This window comes from Pan troglodytes, chromosome 6 (assembly GCF_028858775.2).
Source record: "Pan troglodytes isolate AG18354 chromosome 6, NHGRI_mPanTro3-v2.0_pri, whole genome shotgun sequence".
NCBI classification, from domain to species: domain Eukaryota; kingdom Metazoa; phylum Chordata; class Mammalia; order Primates; family Hominidae; genus Pan; species Pan troglodytes.
The window spans coordinates 87,239,801-87,263,394 of NC_072404.2; the positions used below are offsets into that span (position 1 = coordinate 87,239,801).

Sequence of the window (23,594 nt, forward strand, 5' to 3'; positions counted from 1 at the left end):
TACCCTTAAAGTATTTTCACCCTCTGTTTGATTTAAATAAGATATATTTGAATTATTTTCCCATGATTAATGGAAGTCAGTAATGATCTTTTCTCTCTCTCTTTTTTTTTTTTTTTTGAGACAGAGTTTCGCTCTGTCACCCAGGCTGGAGTGCAGTGGCACAATCTTGGCTCACTGCAACCTCCACCTCCTGGGTTCAAGCAATTCTCCTGCTTCAGCCTCCTGAGTTGCTGCACGTGCCACCATGCCCGGCTAATTTTTGTATTTTCAGTAGAGACAGGGTTTCACTGTGTTGGTCAGGCTGGTCTCGAACTCCTGACCTCATGATCCCCGCTCTCGGCCTCCCAAAGTCCTGGGATTACAGGCGTGAGCCACCACGCCTGGCCAATAATGATCTTTTCTTTCCTCACTAGCAGGGTCTTCACAGTTCATCATCCAAGGTTAGGTTAAGTAGAAAAGCAGAAGTTAAATTATCTTTGCTACAATGACTTTTTGGGAAAGGTTATTAATCACATAGTAGCTTGATAAATAAATCCACTCAGAACATACTGCCATGTACCAGCAAGTTGGAAAATAAACAGTCTTCATAAATTATGCAGAATGGTATTGGTTTGCATGCATTAACAGCAATGTTCTCATTAAACTTGGGCCAGGAAAAAACACCATGGTGTTCTGCTTCTACTTTTCACCACATGCGTAAACTGTGCCAACATCAGCCAGCTAAGACATGGGAAGGAAAGGAAACCAAGGCTGTGTAGGGCCCCTTAGCATCAGAATTTCTAGAAACTTCTCTCTTAGGATCTGTAGTTAATGTTAATTTTATTCCTCTGTCTTAGCCGTCTGTCTCTGTTTCTCCTATTCATGTGATGTCTAGAATGGAAAGTCTGGCTCCACTTGAGTTGTGTGTCTGGCTTTGAATCACTGTTGGGGGAAGGGGATGTGCAGGATCAAATAACACAGATGTGGAGGTTGATAGTCCCTCTCAGAGTATAGCAAGACTTCAGTACTTTATGCTTAGTGATGTAGTTGCCCAATTAATTCATCTTGCCTACTGCCCAGAAAAACCAATGCACTGAGAGCAGCAGGTTTTTGCAGCAGAGAGTTGAAAAATCGCAGGGCCAGGCAAACAGAACAAGAGAGGTTATTATTATTCAAATTGGTCTATGAAATTTTGGAGACTGGGTTTTGTTTTGTTTTGTTTTTGTTTTGTTTTGTTTTAGGATAATTTGGCAAGCAGTGGGCTAGGGAATAGGAAATGCTGATTGGTTGGATCAGGGATGAAATCATAGGGTGTTAAAGCTGTCTTCTTGCACTGTCAGTCCCTGGGTGGGATTACAAGACCAGTTGAGCCATTTTATGGGTCTAGGTGGCGCCAGCTTGTCCATTAGAATGCAGGGTCCGAAAAATACCTCAAACACCAATTTTAGTTTTACAATAGTGATGTTATCTGTAGGAGCAACTGGGGAGGTTATGAGTCTTGTGACCTCTGGCTACATGACTCCTGAGCCATAATTTCTAGTCTCGTGGCTAATTTGTTAGTTTTACAAAGGTGGTTTCAAAGGAGGCTGTAGTTTTGGGAAGGGCTGTTATCATCCTTCCTTTAAACTATAAACTAAATTCCTTCCAAAGTTAGCTTGGCTACTCCCAGGAATGAACAAGCACAGCTTGGAGGTTAGAAGCAAGATGGAGTCAGCTATGTCAGATTTCTCCTACTGTCATAATTTTGCAAAGCAGTTTCAGTGACTGATTTACTGATTTTACGTAAGTATAAATGAGAGATGGGTATTGAATCAACTAGATGTGTATTTTTAATCTCTAAATTAAAGATTTATTTCTTTAAGTATTAAAAAGGGTGGCTTGGCATTTGAGGGTTATTGAGGGACCGCTGAAGTGACACTGTATCTAGATAGATCTATCTAGATCTAACTAGGTAGGTGGATGTTATCTAGTTCACCTGGCCAAATGGCCTTTTTTCAAACCTGCTTTTATTCTGTGATGCCGTGGTTAGTAGTAGCAGTGCAGTCCCAGGTACTTAAGCCAGAAACTGTCATCTTTATTTCTTATGCAACCATATCCAGTGAGTTTCCTATTCCTGTACATTTTATCTTACAGACATTGGTCCTTTCAGACCATCTCTTAGTGGTATGCAATAGTACTTAACTTGATTCAGCTTTGAATTTGACTTTTTGAATATTTTTTCTTTGTATTTATAACTTCTTAGAGGCAGATTCTGCCGTAATCATAGTGTTACTAGCATTGAGGGCTAATCTTTTTAATATTTTTTGAGGACTGAAGGACCGTAGTTGGGGAGGAGTCAGATGAGATGGTCCATGGCTGCTGCTGCTTCTCATATGGCCAACCCCTCATGGCTGCAGAGGCCTAAAGAACTTGTGATGGCCTTCTCTCCTTGGCTTCTTCCAGAAGTTGGAATTCTCCCAGCTCTACCACAAAGCTGTTTGCCGGGCCCCCTTTCTTCCATTCCCTCCCTTTCCTGTATGAACCAGTTGAATTATTTCCACAACCACCTAATGCAATTTAAGTTACTCTTCTGCCACAAAGATGGAATGTTTTTGTTTTCCTGGGTAATTGGCATATTTTAGCATTTTGGCTCTTTAACTCATTTTTTTTCCTGATGTCCAAGAATGGATGGATAATTGACATAGTCAATTATCTATCATCTATCTGCCTTTTTATACTACTAAAATTTCTTATGGTTTTGTTGTTAAAATATCTCTTTAGCTGAAAGTTTCTCTTATGTATCTTATAGGAAAAGCCAAATTTATTTTCATAAATTGATTTTGAGCAGTGGCAGTTGCTTTCTTAATAACTTGCCCTCTTCTACTCACAGTACTTTTCCATGAGAAATGTATACAAAAGCATCTAGCCTAACACCTAACACTTGATTGTTAGTTGAGGGTATTAGCTCCCTTTTCCTCTTGATTTGTAAAATATTGGTTTTTATTATAAATGTTAAAGCGATACATATTTATCATAGGAAAAGTGGAAAATGCAGGTTAAGTATAATGAAAGTTAGAATCACACAGTTGCTCTACTGTTGACATTGAGACTTTTCCCCAACATTAGCATCGTATTTTTTATTTTCCTGTTTTCATGTAACATAACCAAAAGTATGTTCTCACATTACTAAATTTTAAAAACATAATTTTATGACCATAACATTTTATTCTCTGAGTATGCCATAATGTATTTATTAAGCCATTCCCCTGTTTACAAATAGCATTCATTAAGTTGTCAAACTAATCTTTTATTTGTTTATGAGCTTTCTAGAGGTAGAGATTTCTCAGTAACTCAGTAAATAGGAACATTTTCAGGCTTTTAAGACATCAGTCCCCACATATAAAATCATTCTCCCATCTTAGCTGCCATCCCATCCTGTATGTAGATACCCTGTTCATCTCTCTCAAGATCTTTATTCTAGACCTTCTTTGTCTTTCTTGGGCTCCAACACCTCACACCAAGATGTCTTACAAGTGGATGCCCTCCTTACCCTGCTTGAGTTTCTGTACCCTGTGCTTGGTCACCCCCACATGTGGTCATCCTTCTCGCCCTGCTTAGGCTCTGACTCTCCTCACCCCCACAACGTCCTCCTTCACATCCCGCTTGGATTGATACCCCATGCCTGGCTATACACGTGCATCAGGCTCTCTCCGCTGTAGCTCTGGCACCGTGCTTTAGGCCCCCATGGTTCTGCCCCATCTAATGGCTTCAGTGCTGAATTGTTCAGGAGAAGCAGAGGGAAAAGAGAAAGGAAACTATAAAGATTAAATGAGGAAACTTGCAAGTGCATAGTGTCATGCCTGGCATACTTGTAGGTGTTTGGTGGTAGAGTATGTGTGGATATTTAAATTCCGCTCCTGATCCTGGACTTTTGAACCTTGGTGGTAAAAGGAAAAATACAAACATAACCTACTTGACTGCTTCTAATACCAACTCAGCTGCTTATGCTCTATCTGGTATCCCTCCAATCACTCTCTCTAGTGGACAATATATTCTGTCTCTCCAAGTGGTTGTTTTTTTACCTTTTTTATTGTCCCCATTCCCCAAACTCCCCAGCTTCCAAATCTCATCTAATGACTGCCTCCTGTTTAAACGAGATTAAGGTCATTGACATTAATGTATTTAACTGCCATAACCACTTCAAAATATTTCAGTATTTTTAACTCTTCTTGCTTTACCTTTTCTTGAAACTCTTTCCTTGTTTAGCCTTAATTAGTATATTGTCCCAGTTGTCTTCCTACCTATCCAATTTTTGTAAGTCTTATTACCTGCTTTTGATTCTTCTCCCCTCCATATATATGTTTATCCTTCTTAATATTTTGTTCTTGGTCTCCTTAATATATTCAATTTCCTTAGGTGATTAAATTGACCACATAACATCCAAACACCCAGTTTATGCTGCTGAGGTCCAGATTTTGTACCTTCCCAACTCTCCTGATCTCTAGCCATAGTTCTTGGCTGTCTTATGGCTCCAATGGCTGGTTTTTTTTTTTTTTTACTTCTTTTTTCTTTTTTTGTAAAGATAGGCTTTCGCCATGTTGCCCACGTTGGTCTTGAACTCCTAGACTCAAATAATCTGCTCACCTCGGCCTCCCAAAGTGCTGGGATTATAGATGTGAGCCACTGCACCCAGCCAAATGGCCTTTTTTCAAACCTGCTTTTATTCCAGGATGTCATGGTTCATAGTAGCAGTGCAATCCCAGGTACTTAAGCCAGAAACTGTCATCTTTATTTCTTTCTCATGCATCCATATCCAGTGAGTTTCCTACTCTTGTACATTTTATCTTACAAACATTGGTCCTTTCAGACCATCTTTCAGCGGTATGCAACAGTACTTACTTGATTCTGCTTTGAATTATGACTCTTTGAATATTTTTTCTTTGGATTTATAACTTCTGAGAGGCAGATTCTACCATAATCACTTCTCTTCATTGAAATAAAAAATACCTTCAAGACTTTTTTCTAAACTTGAGTCAGTGTTTTACTATGTCATTAACTGGCTTTCCTTGGCAATAGGAGCTTGATCAGGATTCGTGATTTGATGATAGGTATGTGGTCTGTAGTATCCTTTTTTGGGGATTCATGCAGAGAATTGTGTCATTTTAGATGATGTTGGGAATATTTTAAGTAGCTTTAGCTTTTATTACTCATAATGAATGGAATCTTTGATAACTAGCTAGCTTTTAGTATCTGCAGATGAGAATGTGTTTGGTGTTTTGATCCAAATGGCTAGCTAGATATATAAATTGACCGAATTCTAGAAATCTGTTTTCTTCCTTGAAAAGTCACATTGTCCCCCAACCAAAAGATTTCAAATCTTAAAAAAAAAAAATTTATTTCTTTTAAAATTTGCCTTCTACTCAAGTAGCTTTACTTTTTTTAGTAACACTTTTTTATTATATTCCGATAATGATTTATAGAAAAATAAATAAATGATTGGTTAAAGCAAAGAGATTTGCAAGTGGTTGCAAAGCAAACTCTTTGCTTATAGTCAATAATATTTATTCCATGGTTTAGACTTCTTTTCCCAATTAGGATATCTTAAATTTGAATACTTACCCATTTAAGGTCTTCCCGAAATAACACTAGAATTGTAGGGCAGTATTTTTAATGATTGGGTTAAAGGTCTTCTATGGTTTGGCCTTTCATTATGTTTTTAGAGTTTTAAAAAAAGATTGATTCAGAAAAGTTAGAGATTTGGTAAAATAATTTGGTAGTTGTTATGCATTTGAAAGAGTTGCTAGCTTTGGACATTTTCTCGGACCACAGCTTTCTGTGTGACATTATCATCATAGTTTATATTGTGTAATTAAATGATTCATCTTCCTCATTTGATCCTCATCATTAAAGTCACCTGAGTATCTGACTTATACAAACTTCTTTAGAGGTGTGTGTGCCTGTGTGTGTAATTGTCCAGTGCACATGTGTGTAATGGACAACTAGAAACATTAAACAATATGTAGATTAAAATAGGATGTTGTAAAAACAAAAAAAGAATGGGGTAGCACATAAATTGAGTAGTAGGTTAGAAATAAGTCCTATTAGGAGCAGTTTCAGGATTCAGAGATATTTCTAGGTGGTCCAAGAGACAAATTTGTTCGAGAAGTAGTAGTTCGAGAAGAAGTAATAGTAGCAAAATCAGTGAAAACCTATTTGATATCCAGAGGATTGAGAACTTTACTTTTGAATTAGAAGTCTTAAAGAATGTCAAAATAATTAGTTTCCACTATTTCTGGATGAGATTTGTCTGAAGGTTATTCATCATTCTAATGATTTGAAGTGGCCCAGATGTCTCTTATTTTTTGCAATATGAACAGAAGTACTGAGAATAATTGTCAAATGTTCATCATGACCACATAATTTTGGGGATTATAGATATAATTTTCTTTCATTGGTGATTAGTGTTTTATTCTCACATCCACTATTTTGTTCAGTAACTTAACTTTGTTATATCACTTAGCCCTCTCGGTTTTCTCTTTTTTACCAAATTTATAGGTAGATAATTATGGCAATGCAAACCATATATTTTTAGCTTTTATTAGTATATTGTATCTTGGCAAATGTGATCCTGTCAACAAAATGATTTTATTAGCAGCTCCATTTTATCTATAAACTGTAAGCAGTTAACAAAAATATTACACTGTCAATTAATTAGGAAAAAGAGTTTTATCTGCACACCCGTTTTGGCTTTCTTCTTTGTACCTTCTCCCCACACCTTTCTAACTACTCTTATTGCTTCTATCTGATGTTATAGTATTGAATCTTTTGTCTCTCTGTAGCCATCCAAATCATTAGTGAGCATAAATATTGTCATAATTAAATATTGTTCAGCTTTAGCAATTTAAAAGTGAAATAATTGAAGCCTAGAGAGATTAAGATTTGCCAAGAAAGAAAAGAACTAATATTTTTACAGTGCACCAACTATATACAAGACTATCTTTTTACATTTCAGTTCTGTGAAATGTGTTTTATTGTCCCCATTATACGGAGGTTGAGAGGTCAAGTACCTTGTCCATGTCCATGAGGCTCTAGTTATGGTGGAGGTAGGATAAAAATCCAGGTATCTTAAACAGTCCAGGGTCTTTTCCATTTGTATCAGCAAATATTAAAAGCTGGGGAAAACAAAGTGTTAAAATCCAACACTCCAAATATGACAAAGTGTATTTTCTTTTCCTTGTTTTCTCTGAGAATTTGTCTTTTTAAAATTAAAAAAGAAAATTTTCAGTAGCTTTTGGGGCACAAGTGGTTTTTGGTTACATGATGAATTATATAGTGATGAAGTCTGAGATTTCATTGTACCTGTTACCTGAGTAGTGTACCTTGTACCCAGTATGTAGTTTTTTTATCCCTCATCTCCCCTTCCCACCCTACCCCTTCTGAGTCTCCATAGTCCATTATATCACTCTCTATGCCTTTGTGTACTACCCATAGCTTAGCTCCCACTTATAAGTGAGAACTTATGGTATTTGATTTTCCATTCCTGAGTTGACAAAGTGTATTTTCTGACTGATAACATTTATTTTTATAAAAAGACTCAAAAAATTACCTTTGGTTGTACAGCTATTAAATCACTATTAAAATATGGAATGTTGGGCTGGGCGCAGTGGCTTACCCCTGTAATTTCAGCACTCTGGTAGGCCGAGGCAGGCGGATCACTTGAGGTCAGGAGTTCGAGACCAGCCTGACCAATATGGTCAAACCCCGTCTTTACCAAAAATGTTAAAAAATTAGCCGGAAGTGGTGGTGGGCACCTGTAGTCCCAGTTACTCGGGAGGCTGAGGCAGGAGAATCGCTTGAACCTGGGAGGCAGAGATTGCAGTGAGCCAAGATCGTGCCACTGCACTCCAGCCTGGGTGACAAAGCGAGACTTCGTCTCAAAATAAATAAATAAATAAATAAAATATGGGATGTTTGCATTAGGTATAAAAGCAACATAAACTTTGCCTATTAGCATCTTATGATTGATGATGCATATACCAAAAAAAGTAATGTTTTTAGAATATCAATTTAGAGATGGAAAGAGTCACCAAGGGCTTGTGCATCTCCTTTTTTTAAATTTTTTTTTGTTTTAAAGAGGTTATCTCGAGATTTTGTTGTTGTTGTTACCTAGGCTGGAGTGCAATGGTGCAATCATAGCTTACCGTAGCCTCGAACTCCTGGGCTCAATAAATCCTTGCCCCTCAGCCTCCCAAGTAGCTAGGACTACAGACACATGCTGCTGTACCTGGCTGATTTTTAATTTTTTTAAATAGAGATGAGGGTCTCACTGTGTTGTCCAGGCCAGTCTTGAACTCCTGGTCTCAAGTGATCCTCCTGCCTTGGCCTTGCCTTGCAAGGTGCTTATATTATAGGCATGAGCCACCAAGCCCAGCCCTATCTCAAGACATTCTGTAATCTCTTGCCTTGAGGGTATTATTGTTATACTTTTTTTTTTGACATGGAGTCTTGCTCTGTCACCCAGGCTAGAGTGCAGTGGTGGGATCTCGGCTCACTGCAACCTCCGCCTCCCAGGTTCAAGTGATTCTCCTGCCTCAGCCTCCTGAGTAGCTGGAACTACAGGCGCCCACCACCACACCCAGCTATTTTTTGTATTTTTAGTAGAGATAGGGTTTCACCATGTTGACCAGGCTAGTCTGGAGCTCCTGACCTCAGGTGATCTGCCTGCCTCGGCCTCCCAAAGTGCTAGGATTACAGATGTGAGCCACTGTGCCCAGCCTTATTGTTATACTTTTAACAGATACTCTTGCTGACAAAATTAGACAGCATTTATCCTGGCACATGATTGGCCTCTGATGTTTGTTGCATGGGGTTCATCTAGGAATAAATTTGGGCTCTGTGTTTTCTTTTTGTATGGCATTTAGTGTTTGTGAGAATTAATAGCTTGCTTTTCAGAGTTTCTTAAATGAGATTCAGAGAAAAGAAACTAAACATGGTGGTAGGAAAAATTAGGGCTTTGACATACAGTATTATGATGTATCTGTTCATTAGTTAAGGAAACTAGGTGCTTTAAATATGTTTGCAAATCTGGGTCTCTTTTTGCCTTGCTTATTTTTATTTGAGAATTCTTAATCTTTTATCTAAGCACTCAGTCTAATTAAACTATTGATAACTACCTTTTTGAAGCAAGACACCTTCTCTTTGGCCTCTTGATACCTGAGCCACTGCTGTTCTGAATGTGATAACCTAGGGGTAATTAGATAGCCTAAGAGTAGCTTTTCAAATTGTTTTTCAAAGATACTTCTTTTCTAAAATTCCTAAGTGATACGTTTCTCATTTCACCATCTAATTATCTAGGTTTTAACATTTGTATTTTTGATACCATCATATTCATAAGAAAGTTGTTTCATAGGAGCCAGAGCTGACCTTGGCAGATACCTAGACAAAGGCAGTCTTTTTCTCTACCTACCAATCCTCCCGTTTCTTTACGCTTTTCTTTCCTTCCCAGTTTTCCCTTCCTCCATTTCCCCCTTTCCCTTTTCTTCCCGTTTCCCATTTTGTTTGTCTCAGTGTATAGAAACATATAAAATTAGAGTAATGGTAGGAGGAGGTACATAATTCTCTATAAAGTTCCTATTCAGTGATAGTAACTTTACTAGTTACTATGGAATATATTAGTTTCTAAGATAGCTAGTTCAAATTACTTTGGAATCCAATAGACCTGGGTTCGAATCCTGGTTTATAAAAGTAGTACATCTCCATTGTGGAGAGGGGCAGGGGAGGAAGTGATACAGTGGCTGGGCGCAGTGGCTCACACCCGTAATCCCAGCACTTTGGGAGGCTGAGGTGGGTGGATTGCTTGAGCCCAAGAGTTCAAGGCCACATAGGGAGCAACATAAGGAGCCGTCACCTCTACAAGACATAAAAAATTAGCTGAGCAAGGTGGGGGCGCACCTGTGGTCCCAGGTGCTCAGGAGGCTGAGGCGGGAGGATTGATTGAGCCTGGGAGATCAAGGTTGCAGTGAGCCAAGATCATGCTACTACACTCCAGTCTGGGTGACAGAGTGAGACCCTGTCTTTAAAAAAAAAAAAAGTGATACAGTAACAATGAATATAAGGCAGAAAGGAAAAGTGCTGTTGTCTTTGGTACTTCTCAGAGGTAATCATTATTAATGATTTTCATGTATCCTTCTAAATATCTGGTGTATATATTTACATATATTTAATATAGCATATTAGCTATGTTAATTTCAGTTTTTACAGCATGTATAAAGTGTTCATTTTCCTGTTAGAAATTTTCCTGTTAGAACAGTCTTCAGTAGATCAGAAAGCATCTAAAGAATATTCATTTAGTTGAATTTTCACCTGTTTGATATTACTAAATTCCAGTATCTCAATTTCTTTTTTTTTTTCCTTTTGACTCTTACCCTTCTTACTGCTTTCAGGATGCTGTTCCATAATTATTGTTTTTTTTTTTAAAATCAGTTTTGACCTCTGTAATGGCTCAAACTTTAGATGAGAAAACATACTAGAAGTGGAGATGACAGAAAATGATGTTTGTATCTTAAGACTTCAGTCTTCTCAGGGAAGTAGTAACTGGCTAGACATTCTTCCAGGAATGGTGATGGTCACAGTAATTAGGAATTAAAGCTTGTGGGAAGAAAATCTTTAATTGACCTTGCTGTCATTAAGAAGAAGGAGTTATTCTAAGGCATTGGTATAGGATTGCCAGACATGTTACCAAAGATACAGGATGAGTTTGTAGATGACAAAGTGCTTGGTCATCTGGGACCAGGAATGGAAAAGCTGACTGTAGGTCAGCTCTGGGAATGAGTGCACCAGAGGCTTAAGCTATTCAGGGCGTCTCTGGGAGTAATAACAAGAACCTTGATAAAGTTGCTTACCATAGCCAAGCACCAGAGAAAGGACTTCACATTCTCACAATATACAAAACTATTGGCTACAGAATATAAATCAGGATTTCAGAGTCTCCTCTTGCATGATGGAACAATGTTTTTCCCTCCTTGAAACAGATCATTACTTATGAAGAATATGGTTGGATATCTATACCATTACTTGCATGTTAATTACCTTGGTATATCTCTCTCAGTGTATCTATCAACAAAACATTATTTGAGTATATATCCTTTCAAAATGTTAGGTACTTTTTTTTTTTGAGACGGAGTTTCACTCTTGTCACCCAGGCTGGAGTGCAATGGTGCATCTTGGCTTACCGCAACTTCCTCCTCCCGGGTTCAAGTGATTCTCCTGCCTCAGCCTCCCAAGTAGCTGGGATTACAGGCGTGCGCCACCACGCCCAGCTAATTTTTTGTATTTTTAGTAGAGACGGGGTTTCACCATGTTGGCCAGGCTGGTCTGAACGGTCTGACCTCAAGTGATCCACCCACCTCTGCATCCCAAAGTGCTGGGATTACGGGCATGAGCCACTGCGCCCGGCCTAGAATGTTAGGTACTTTTACAGAAACCTCTTTTCTGTGAACCTATGGATTATGTTGAATAGGCCCTTTTCTAAACACACAAACACTGGAGGCATTGGGGGAGGGAGGAGAAAAAGAACAGTTAGGAGGTATCAAAAATTTCGAAGTAGTCAAAATATTACATAGTATTTATTTCTCAATTGAAGACATACCATCTTATTAAAATCACTATACCATTAGACAAATGTTACCACTGATCTTCTTTTAATCTTTTGTATGACATTTTAAAAAAAGTAGTTATTTTCTTCCTGAATTTTCTTTCACAGAGAACTATAATTGAACTTGGCCTTGCGATTTAATTTTATGTAGAAGAAATTTGTTAAAAACCACCTGTCAAACTTATGTGACTCAATCAAGTCTGCCAAGTCTCTCTGAGCAACAGACTGAGACCCTGTCTCAAAAAATTAAAAAAAAAAATAAGAGGGATACAGTAACAATAATATAAAGCAGAAGGGGAAAGTGCATTATTCGCGTTTAGAGGTAAAATGGAAATGTGTGTTAATGGAAATATCTGTTAGGGGTAAAATATAAATGTTGGAAATGGTTTGGGTATATTTGTGTGTTAGAGGTAAAATAGTTGGAAAACCTGTCCCGTTATTTTTTAACTTTGGTAGCACAGCTCTGCAAATTATTCTTGATCCATGACCCTAAGTCTTGAGAAGATGGTTATTCTCTTTCCTAGTCCTAAGTGTCACTTCTTTTCTTGCCCTATAATGATTGACAGTAGAATTATGTTTCATTTAGGGAAGAGCTTGACTCCAGCCACAGGGGGTCTGATCTACTGTCTTGCCAGCTGGGAATAAAGTGAGACTAAAGGCTGGAAGAGATCTTTAGAATCCCTTCACTCTCACTTCTAGGATCTGGCTACCACTCTGATTTCATGAGGCCACTGGTGTACTACACACATATCCCAAGAAACAAACAATTTCAGAGATAATTCAGTCTGAATTCATATGTAAGGGTAATTTGTTAAAGGCATACACATTATTAAGCAAAACCCTGAACATCTCCTTCTGAGACACCTGCATTTAGGTTAACCAGCGTCCTCACAGTTTTCTCCAAAAAAGTAGTCTGTTTGCTTAAGTAACTAAAATGTTCATTCTGGTAGTATTTTCTTTTTTTTTTTTTTTTTTTTTTTTCCTTTTTTTTTTTTTTTTTTTTGAGACGGAGTCTTGCTCTGTCACTAGGCTGGAGTGCAGTGGTGTGATCTCGGCTCACTGCAACCTCCACCTTCTAGGTTCAAGCAATTCCCCTGCCTCAGCCTCCTGAGTAGTGGGGACTACAGGTCTGCACGACTACGCCTGGCTAATTTTGTGTGTGTGTATGTGTTTTAGTAGAGACAGGGTTTCACTGTGTTGGCCAGGATGGTCTCCATCTCCTGACTTCATGATCCGCCTGCCTCGGCCTCCCAAAGTGCTGAGATTAGAGGCGTGAGCCACCATGCCTGGCCTATCTGGTAGTATTTCCAAAACAGAAGAAGTCTGCTGCAAAGGAGAACTGATTCCTGCACTTACAGACATTTAATTGCTGTAATTGAAAATGAAATTTATCTAGTTTAAAAAAATTAAGACGCCCCCCTCCCCCACCACCATGAGACATTCTATTAACAGTAAAAGTTGCCCTTCCTCTCACCTATCAAATCTTTGAATAAATGTGTCTTTCCAGTAAAACAAACCATTTTATCCTGTGGCTTTTTTAATAGGAATGTCTATCCACCCACCTTTAGGATTGCATTCTGCTATTTACAGTGAAATATGTCAGCTTTCAAGAAGCATTTCCACTTTTACCTACTGCTTCACTGTGGAGTTTCTTTTTTTTTTTTTTTTTTCTTTTTGAGACGGAGTCTCGCTCTCTCGCCCAAGCTGGAGTGCAGTGGTGCGATCTCGGCTCACTGCAAGCTCCGCCTCCCGGGTTCACGCCATTCTCCTGCCTCAGCCTCCCGAGTAGCTGGGACTACAGGCGCCCGCTACCACGCCCGGCTAATTTTTTGTATTTTTAGTAGAGACGGGGTTTCACCGTGTTAGCCAGTATGGTCTCGATCTCCTGACCTCGTGATCCGCCCGCCTCGGCCTCCCAAAGTGCTGGCACTGTGGAGTTTCTTAGGCTTTCTGTACCTTTCTAACCTCGGGCCTATTAAATACCATGCTGGAGTTGCACTGAACCTAGTTATGCCAGGGATTGACATCCATTTCTGATTTGGTCTATCGAATAGGATTATTTTATTTTTCCTGATTTTAGGATTATAGGACATGTATCTACACATTCACTTTCTTGAGTCGCCTAGAAATAAAAATAGTTACTTTGTAGACAAGTTAGGCACCCTTTTGTGTATGAAAACAAAATACTGCCAAAATAGTTATTAAAACATATTGGTGCCTATTCTTTATTAGTTTTAATTATTATTTTACTAAAAAGTATGTGGTGCATTGAAATAGTTACACTTTTTTTTTTTTTTTTTTTTTTTTTTTGAGATGGAGTCTTGCTCTGTCGCCCAGGCTGGAGTGCAGTGGCGCAATCTCGGCTCACTGCAAGCTCCGCCTCCCGGGTTCACGCCATTCTCCTGCCTCAGCCTCCCAAGTAACTGGGACTACAGGTGCCCGCCACCACGCCCGGCTAATTTTTTGTATTTTTAGTAGAGACGGGGTTTCACTGTGTTAGCTAGGATGGTCTCGATCTCCTGACCTTGTGATCTGCCTGCCTTGGCCTCCCAAAGTGCTGGGATTACAGGCGTGAGCCACCGCACCCGGCCTTTTTTTTTTTTTTTTTTTTTTTTTTTTGAGACAGCATCTCACTCTGTCACCCAGGCAGAGTACAGTGGCATGATCATGGCCCACTGCAGCCTTGACCTCCTGGGCTCCAGTGATCCTCCCACCTCAGCCTCCTGAGTAGCTGGGACTACAAGGGCACACTACCATGCCCAGCTAATTTATTGTGTTTTTTGAAGAGACAGGGTTTTGCCATGTTGTTCAGGCTTGTCTCAAACTCCTGGGCTCAAGCAATTTGCCTGCCTTGGCCTCCCAAAGTGCTAGGATTACAGGCATGAGCCACCATACCCAGCCTAAAAAAATAAATTACTGCACCTGGCCTAAAAAATAAATTTTTATTTGCATTTAAGCCCAGTTATTCTGAATTATTCTATTAGAGCAGAATTATTCATGTGGAATCTATGTTCCCATACTTACCTTTTCTGATTTTAAGGAAGATGACTGGTTGATTGAATTTAGAATTTAAGAGGATGAGGGGCAACTAGTCACCGCAGGTCACCTCTACCATTAGGACTAACCAGTTGGTTGTTGTTTACCTAGAGTTTCTTAATCCTGCTTCATAGAGACTCATGGCAGTTTTAGTTACATATAAAAGTATGTTGTTTGGTCTAGGTAGCTTGGTCTAGGTGTTACAATATTTTAATTTTGGGGGTATAATATGGTTTTTTGTTGTTGTGGTTGTTTGTTTTTTGTTTGAGGCAGAATACTCTGCTGCCCTGGCTGGAGTGCAGTGGCATGATCATGGCTCACTGCAGCCTCAACCTCCCAGGCTCATGCAATCCTCCCACCTCAGTCCCCTGAGTAGCTAGGACTACAAGCATGTGCCACCACACCTAGCTAATTTTTTAATTTTTTGTAGAGACAGGTCTCACTACATTGCCAAGATTGGTCTCAAACTCCTGGGCTCAAGCGATTCTCCCACCTCAGCCTCCCAAAGTACTGAGATTGCAGGCAAGAGCCACTCTGCACTCAGCCATAATATGATTTTTAAAATAAAAGAGTCATAGGAAAGTGGTGAAAAAGAGAATAGGATTTACAGGACCAGAAGAATTAATACGAGCAAGATAATGTATAAGAGAGAATAGCCGGGTGCGTTGGCTCACGCCTGTAATCCCAGCACTATGGGAGGCTGAGGTGGGTGGATCATGAGGTCAGGAGATCGAGACCATCCTGGCTAATGTGGTGAAACACCATCTGTACTAAAAATACAAAAAATTAGCCAGGCGTGTTAACCAGGCGTGGTGGCACGCGCCTGTAGCCCCAGCTGCTCAGGAGGCTTAGGCAGAAGAATCACTTGAACCCAGGAGGTGGAGGTTGCAGTGAGCCGAGATTGCACCACTGTACTCCAGCCTGGGCAACAGAGCGAGACTCTATCTCAAAAAAAAAAAAAAAAAAAAAAGAATAACAGACATTAAAGGTTCTTATCAAGTCACTTAAGTTATTTTATTCTACCTCCTTTGTGTCTACTTTTAACCCATTTTGGTATTCTCAGTTTCTCAGTTCTTGAAATTGAGATATAAAAAATAATGTGTAGATTGAAGGACTTTAGGGTAAATTATGTTGTGAGTCAGAAAATACTCTTTCCTCCTGTATTTTCTTATAATATCATTGCCTATCTCTGGTCATTTTCTGTCTCTAGTCTCTTAAGTGTAGTTATCTGAAATATTTTTAATTTCTTAGGATTCTAATTTTAAATTAATGCAAATAATGAAAATTCCTAGTCACAATTATATGGTGTTGACCCATTTCAGTGTCCTTTTGGATATGGGGAATTAAGTGGAAACTGGAGACAGCAGGAGCTAATAGCAAATAATTTGGGTGGGAACAATAAAGAATGATTTGTTCATCCTGCCCTGGTGAAGGTATAGTTCAGAGAACTTTCCAGCATCTAAGAATAATAAAAATAGAAGCTGTAAGAAATTCTGCTTCATAATTATTTTCCTGTGTCTTCAATCATTTCACAACTTTGTTTTCCAATTTAAACTTTAAGTGGTAATTGCAGTCTGCATGTTTATAAATTTTTAATTGTATAGTATATTAGTACTTTTCTTCTTTAAAAATAATGCCATAAAGAATTTGTCACTTGGAAGTTTTTCCCCAAATATAACAGAGCTGTAGCAATTGTGTTTATTTACAATTAAGGATACCCTAGGGCAGTGGTTTTCAACATCAGAATCATCAAGAGGGATTTTTAAAAGTTTTTTAATTTTTATTTTAGGTTCAGGGATACATGTCCAGGTTTGTTATACAGGTAAACTCATGACCTGGGGGTTTGGTGTATAGGTTATTTCATCACCTGGGTACTAAGCATAGTACCTGATAGTTTTTTGTTTTTTTTCTGAACCTCTCCCTCCTTTGAACCTCCTCCCTCAAGTAGGCCCTAGTGTCTGTTGTTCCCCTCTCTGTTCAAGAGGGATTTTTAAAACATAGGTTTTGGGGCCTCACTCTTGTATTTCTGATTCTGTAACTCTGGAGTGGGGCCTGAGAGTTTGCATTTCTAACAAATTCCAAGGTGACGCTAGTACTACTGGTCCTGAAATCATACTTTGAGAACCACTGCAATAATATGATACTGATCTGAGAAGTCTGAGATAGGGCTAAATCTAATCTGTGCTGAATGAATACTGAGTTGCTTGTATTTCAAGCAGAGTTATACCTATTTGATGGGTACCAGCAATGACCATTTAATGTAGTGTCTTCTTTTCATAGATTGGAGCATATGATCAACAAATATGGGAAAAATCTGTTGAACAGAGAGAAATCAAGGTAAGGAGTTTATTTCATTTTGTTTATTTTGAAACATAGTTCTATGAATTATTAATTACATTTTCTGTAGTGTTTTTTAATATACTTTTAAGATATAAATTACTATTCTATTGAAGCTTTTAAAGAAAGAAGTAAACTTTATTTACCATAGTCACGTTTACTCCTGATGTTGATTTTTTCTTTTTATCATCTTTCTGTTCTTTTAAAATTGAATTTCTAATGACTATTTTTTTGTCAGCTTTTTTCCCCTTTCACTTGTCACCTTATACTTCTAGTTTGCTTTTCCTCCCTTTTGATGCTGTCATTGCTCTGTACAGTTTATTAAACTGGTAAGTGTTTCAGGATTTTTCCCGCCTGAGTGATCCTGTGCAAATGCTGCTCTGCTTAATTGAGATCTGCTTTTTGGTGCTACTAACAGATTGACTTGGACTCAAAAAGAGTTACTGAAAAGTTGGTCATTTTAAAAAAGAATTTAGGACAGTAAAGCACTAATTAAAATGTTTTTGTAGTAGGCATTTTCTTCCTGAACATGTAATCATGTCTCTTATGCTGATAAAATATTCTCATAGATTACCTCGCTAGCATGAAAACTGTTTTTCAACTGAATTTATTGTTTCCCAGCATTCTTTATTGGTAATAAGATTTATATTTTTTCATTTGCATAGATACTAATCAGTGTGTTTCTGCACGAGCTAAATTTAATCTGGGCACAGACAGTATTACTTTAGTTACTTGACATTTTCTATTTTGTATAGAAAAGTTTTCATTAGATTGAAAACCAGTGTCTATAGTTACTAAAGATCAGTCCAAAAATTTGTTAATGTTTAGACTACTTAGTCACTTGTAATAAAGAGCAAGATTCTTTCCCATTTGGCAATTATAATCTCTAAACTTTTGAGGAAGGATTAATACATTTAACAAAGTTGTGGTATGCGTTAAATATAGGATTAAGTCCTGGGACAGAAAGATAAAATAGATTATAGTTTTGTAGGGAGATGCATAATTACACATGAGATAAATTCCTTTAAGAGAGGCATGTCTAAAACTCTATAGAAGAGCGAGAGGGGAGACAAGCCTGGGGAGGTTGGGAAAGATTTCATAGAGGAAGTGGTTCATTAACTCAAGGAAGACATTTCAGACAGATGAAGAGCAGATGGAAATATATGTAAAGGATGGAAGAAACATGATTGAGGCAGGACTCCCCAAGGAGTTTGATTTGGTAATAGGTTGGATAGAGGAAGGAGACTAGTGTCATTAGGAGTAAAACTAGAAAGGAAAATGGAAGTCAGATTATGAAGGGGCTTGAATGCCTTGCCAAAGAATTTAGACATAATCTGGAAAACAACAGGGGAGATATTGGAAGATTTTAAGCAGAAAATTATATTTTAACAAATGTACACAGGCAGCACTAAGGATGATAGGAAATACTGGAAGAAGAGCACATTTAGAATTCTGTTATAGAAATATCTATTTGGTACTTGGGAGGGACATTTGAGAGTTCTCAGTTTATAAAGTGTGAATATGTATAGGTATGTGTTTGTATGTGATACATACATACATATATAAAACATTATATAGATATAGCTATAGGAATGAGTAGATTTCTGTTGAATGATGAAATAAAAGGACTGAGAACAGAGCATTGGGAAATAACTAACATTTAATGGGTAGGTAAATAAAGAGATGCAAATAAAGAAGGAAAGAGAAGTAGGAGATCCATGAGAAAATAGTATGGAGAGAGTATGAAGAAGAGTTGGGATAGTCAAGCAAATAAAGAGCAGCAGAGAGGTCTAGTAAGATGCCATAATACCTTTTATCCTCTTTGACAGTTAGAAAGCCTTTAACTCATTAGACAGGAGATATAAGTACCTTGAGAGGTTATGTTATCAGGTTGACACATTTGGAATTTAAAAGCCTCAGAAAAAATATATATAAATAATATTTTTAGTTTTTGGAAGCTATTCACAAATTACTATTTGTATTCACAAGTTACTACATTACTTATGTAACCTCCTCTTTTTTAAAAGAACTCTTTTAAATCCTAAATGTATGTTAGGGTGAGGAAGGATTATATTAGTTACTACTTGGTGCTACTAACAGGATGATCTTAGGGAAAGTTAGGACCTACAACTTCTTTCTGAAGTGTGTCTCCCTTTAAAGATGTTACCTTGTAATAGTAATTGAAGAATTAAAAACATAAAAACTTGCTCTTTTGGCAGGTCTGAAGGTAGCAAGTTATCTCGATCGTTCACAGACAGTTATAGATCAGATGAACTCCTTGTTTCACTCTTTCCTTCTTTCCCACTATTGCACTTGACTAGTCTTTAAAAATAAAGATAAAAATGAGACAAAATTAAAGAAAAGTTGTTCTCATTATTTTTTTTTCCTTTTGGGGTGATAAAAAAATTTCTAAAACTAGATAGTGGTAATGGTTGCACAATATTGTGGATGTACTTAGAACCACTGAATTATAGATTTTTATTGTTTCCTTTTTGTTTGTACAAAGTCATGGGGTACATGTGCAATTTTGTTGCATGCATAGCTTGTGTAGCAGTCAAGTCAGAGCTTTTGGGGTATCCATCACATGAATAATGTACACACTACCCATTAATCAATTTATCTGGCTCACACCTGAAATCCCAACACTTTAGGAGGCCCAGGTGGGAGGATTGCTTTAGTCCAGGAGTTAAGACCAGCTTGGGCAACAAAGTGAGACACTATCTCTAAAAAAAAAAAATTATTTTTCTTAATTAGCTGGGACATACCTGCAGTCGCACCTACTTGAGAGGCTGAACCAGGAGGATCACTTGAGCCCAGGAGTTCGAGGCTGTAGTGAGCCATGATCACACCACTGCACTCCAGCCTGGGCAACAGAGTGAGACTTTGTCTCTAAAAAATACATACATACATAAATAATAAACTTATCATCCTCCCTACTCTTGTTATTTTTAATTAAAAGGATCAATTTGTTAACAAGCCTAAAAGCACATTTCATTTTTACTAAACATTCTAGTGGAGGCAAATTATGGTGTAAAATAATTCTGTATTTATTCTAAGGAAGTTAGAGAGGTACATAACTGTGGTGTATTAATGTTAATATTTGATTAAGAAAAAAACACTCTACCTGTTGTTTAGAGAACAGTGTACCAAATGTATTGAGTTTGTCCAATGTAATTGATTCTTTCATTAGTTGTCAAAGCAGTGAGCAGCTACTAGAGAAATCAAAGACATGAAAATATATTTTTTGGAAATGTTTATTTTTCAATTAAAGACCCAGAGTTGATATTGCTAAAGCGTAAAACCTTTTGTAAGTTGCGAATTATTTTTCCATAACCATTTTAGAAATTATAACTAAAAACTTTGATTTTTTCTGATTACCGTGACCAAAATTTAAAAGTAAATTTGGAAGTTTTTCCTGTTTTACTATCTACTAGACTTTTAAAGCTTCTTAAAAGACTAGACTTAAAAAGCTTATAAAGTCATTACAGAGAAAAAGGGGGTGGGGGAACTAAACAAGATTTCTAGAAAATGAAACTGTTTATGTACTTTGATGGAGTCTAGATATTAACAATACACAGAAGTCTAGATAACTGAACAGAAGCACTTTCTAAACTTAAACAGCCCATTTCATTTTTTTTTTTTTTTGGCCCAACATTATCTGTGTACTTAGAGAGTTTTTTTTAAATAAAAAACTTTATACTACTGTGTTTGAGTCATTTCACTATAGGAACATACTATAAGAGTTTAAATTATATTTAATAAATAAAATATTTTTATTATTGGATATTAATTGCATTTGTGCTGCTTGTTTCTACTTTCTAGTTTGTGCATAAATTAGTAGTTTTAAAAATCTCATTTTTTAAAGAAAATCTTACTTTTCATTTTTTATTTGTTCATTTAAACTGTTTAACAGTTCTTGATAGTACTGAAAGCTATGCTACTTTGTGTGAATGTGGTTTACCCCAAGCCAATTGAAAATTTTCCAGTGTAAAATAGCTACTTAATTAAAATCAGATTTTATGAATGTTATATCTTGATGCTTTCTTTTATTTTTGCGAATAAAATAATTGTAGATTCGATCGCAACTCACTGCATCCTCTGCCTCCCAGGTTCAAGCGATTCTCCTGCCTCAGCCTCCCAAGTAGCTGGTATTACAGGCGCCCGCTACCACACCTGACTAATTTTTATATTTTTAATAGAGATGGAGTTTCACCATGTTGGCTAGGCTGGTCTTGAACTCCTGACCTCAGGTGATCCTGCCCACCTCAGCCTCTCAAAGTGCTGAGATTACAGGCATGAACCACCTTACCTGGCCTTCTGTTTTTTTTTTTTTTTTCTTTTTAAACCTTTAAATTATCTTGATAGGCTACCTTAGAGGGAAAATTTTATTGAAACTGGCTATTAGGGTGTGGCTCTACAATATAGCTCAAAATAAATATATTTTAATAGAATATAAAATTGGAAATGAACCCCATATAAACAAGGTCGATTAGAAGAAGCATGTTGAAAAACAATAGTTGCACAAATCAAGACAACTTACTGTTTCTCCTGTAGGGACTTTTGATTCTTAAAACAATCTTGATAAAAATTTTAGGTATACAGCAATAAATTAGGATTCAGATTAGTCGGAAGACATTGGCAATAAGGTTACTTTCAAGTTGTTAGGGAAGCAATTTATAAAAAACAAGTAAATTAAAATGTGTTACTGTTTTCAAATATTTTTACAGTAATAAAGGTAAAATCTTACTGTAATAAACAATACTAAATCCAAATAGTGCTTTATTAATGAAGTTTTGTTTAAATATATGTATTATTACAGTTGCTTCTCCAATTTGCAAAATCTTGGGAATGATTTCTAATCCATCGGCCGCTTTATAGTGACATTAAAATCAGAAATAATGTACAGATACAGCCCATACTCATTATTTGGGGTAGCTATGTTCTATAAAGTCACCCATGAACACTGAATTAGTGCATACTGAACCATTGCTGCCTGGGGAAGTACCTTGTTTTATGTGTGTTTCTGTTTAACGACACCTTATTTAATATATATTTTTGATTCATTAACAATTCATGGCCAACAGCACTGTAAATCATATCTGAACAGAGGTTATCTTTATTTATTTATTTATTTTACTTTATATTGTTTGGGACAGAGTCTTACTTTGTCGCCAGGCTGGAGTGCAATGGTGTGACCTTGGTTTATGGCAACCTCCAACCCCTGGGTTCAAACAGTTCTCCTTGCTTCAGCCTCCCCGAGTTGCTGGGATTGCAGGCGAGTGCCACCATGCCCAGCTACTTTTTTGTATTTTTAGTAGAGACGGGGTTTCACCATGTTGGCCAGGCTGTTCTCAAACTCCTGGCCTCAAGTGATCCGCCCACCTTGGCCCCCGCAAAGTGCTGGGATTAAAGGCGTGAGCCACTGTGCCTGGGTGAACAGAGGTTATCTAACACATTTTTCTCTGTAAGACACATCACAGCATTCTTGCACTTAGGAACACGAGACACTGTTTTAAGCACTATACTTGAGGGCCATCTTGAACAACAGGATTGCCAACAAAAAGCACAAAAATGTGAAAAACATAACAAATAAAGGACACTGTTTACAGTAATCAGAGCTGAAACAGGAAGGTTAAAGCATCACCTTGTTCGACCTCAGCTGAGAACATGCACGTTGGGTGACTCAATTTTTTTTTTTCACTCCATGCATGTCTGCAAATTAGGGCAAAAGCACCGTGAACGTTGATTTGGGGGTACAAAGAAATTTTACCAAGTAGGTGTGTTTGCAATTATGGAATCTGAGAATATGAGGATCGACTATATATAAAATTATCATTGCTATTTCTTTAACTTTTACCCTGTCTCCTTCATTTTTGTTTTTGCATCTCTGGGTGGTCTGCAACTTCAGCCAGAACTATTTGAAGGGATTCAAAGATTAATTACATATTGGTTTCAGGGCGCATTTTTGGTTTAGACACCTCAGTTAATTCTGACCTCAAATATGGTTCTCTTCTTTGTTTTAGATTCAAACAGAATACTTAATCAGATTTTTACTTTGATGGGGGGTGTCATTGTTACTTGGATTAGGACCAAAGACAGGATTTACTGCACAAACTTGCTTAATTGAATGAATAAAAACCAAATCATCTAAACACTTGTGTCATCTCGCAGTAATTGGCTTCTGAAGAGTTTAGCTTAAGCTCTTGCAGTTCTTTTTGTTTGTTTTCTCTTTTTTATTTTTATTTTTGTTAGCTCTTCCAATTCTTAACATTCTAGTCTTAAGTAATAAAGTAATTTATTTTGTTATAGGTTTTTTTTTCACTAGTTTTGATCTACACCCCCCACTCCACTCTGTATACTGATAGCAGAAACTTAATTTTACTCAGTGTTCAATAATTTCAAGTTTAAATGAATTCAGTTTATGACAACTGCCTCTCCCTCCTCCCCTTCCTGGTTATGGTGTCTAAGTTTTGAGGTGATGAGGTGGCATTTATGGTCTGATGAGGGGTTGACATGTGAACATAATGGCAACCATCATCCTTGAGTAGTGCATTGTCCTCCCTGGGTCTCAGCTGATTGGCATCTGCTGAAAAGTCTGCATCCTTTCTGG

At 37.5% G+C, this 23,594-nt stretch overlaps 1 protein-coding gene across 10 annotated transcripts in view; it reads left to right on the top strand.

Moving 5' to 3' along the window:
• The window catches only part of PHTF2 (putative homeodomain transcription factor 2), a 155,724-nt gene that overhangs the window by 75,229 nt on the left and 56,901 nt on the right, over positions 1–23,594 (top strand). For all 10 annotated transcript variants that reach the window (XM_001159146.7, XM_054687604.2, XM_054687603.2 and 7 more), the window contains one exon: positions 16,928–16,984. In XM_001159146.7, the coding sequence (XP_001159146.2) occupies positions 16,928–16,984 (57 nt within the window). The remainder of the gene's footprint in view (positions 1–16,927; positions 16,985–23,594) is intronic.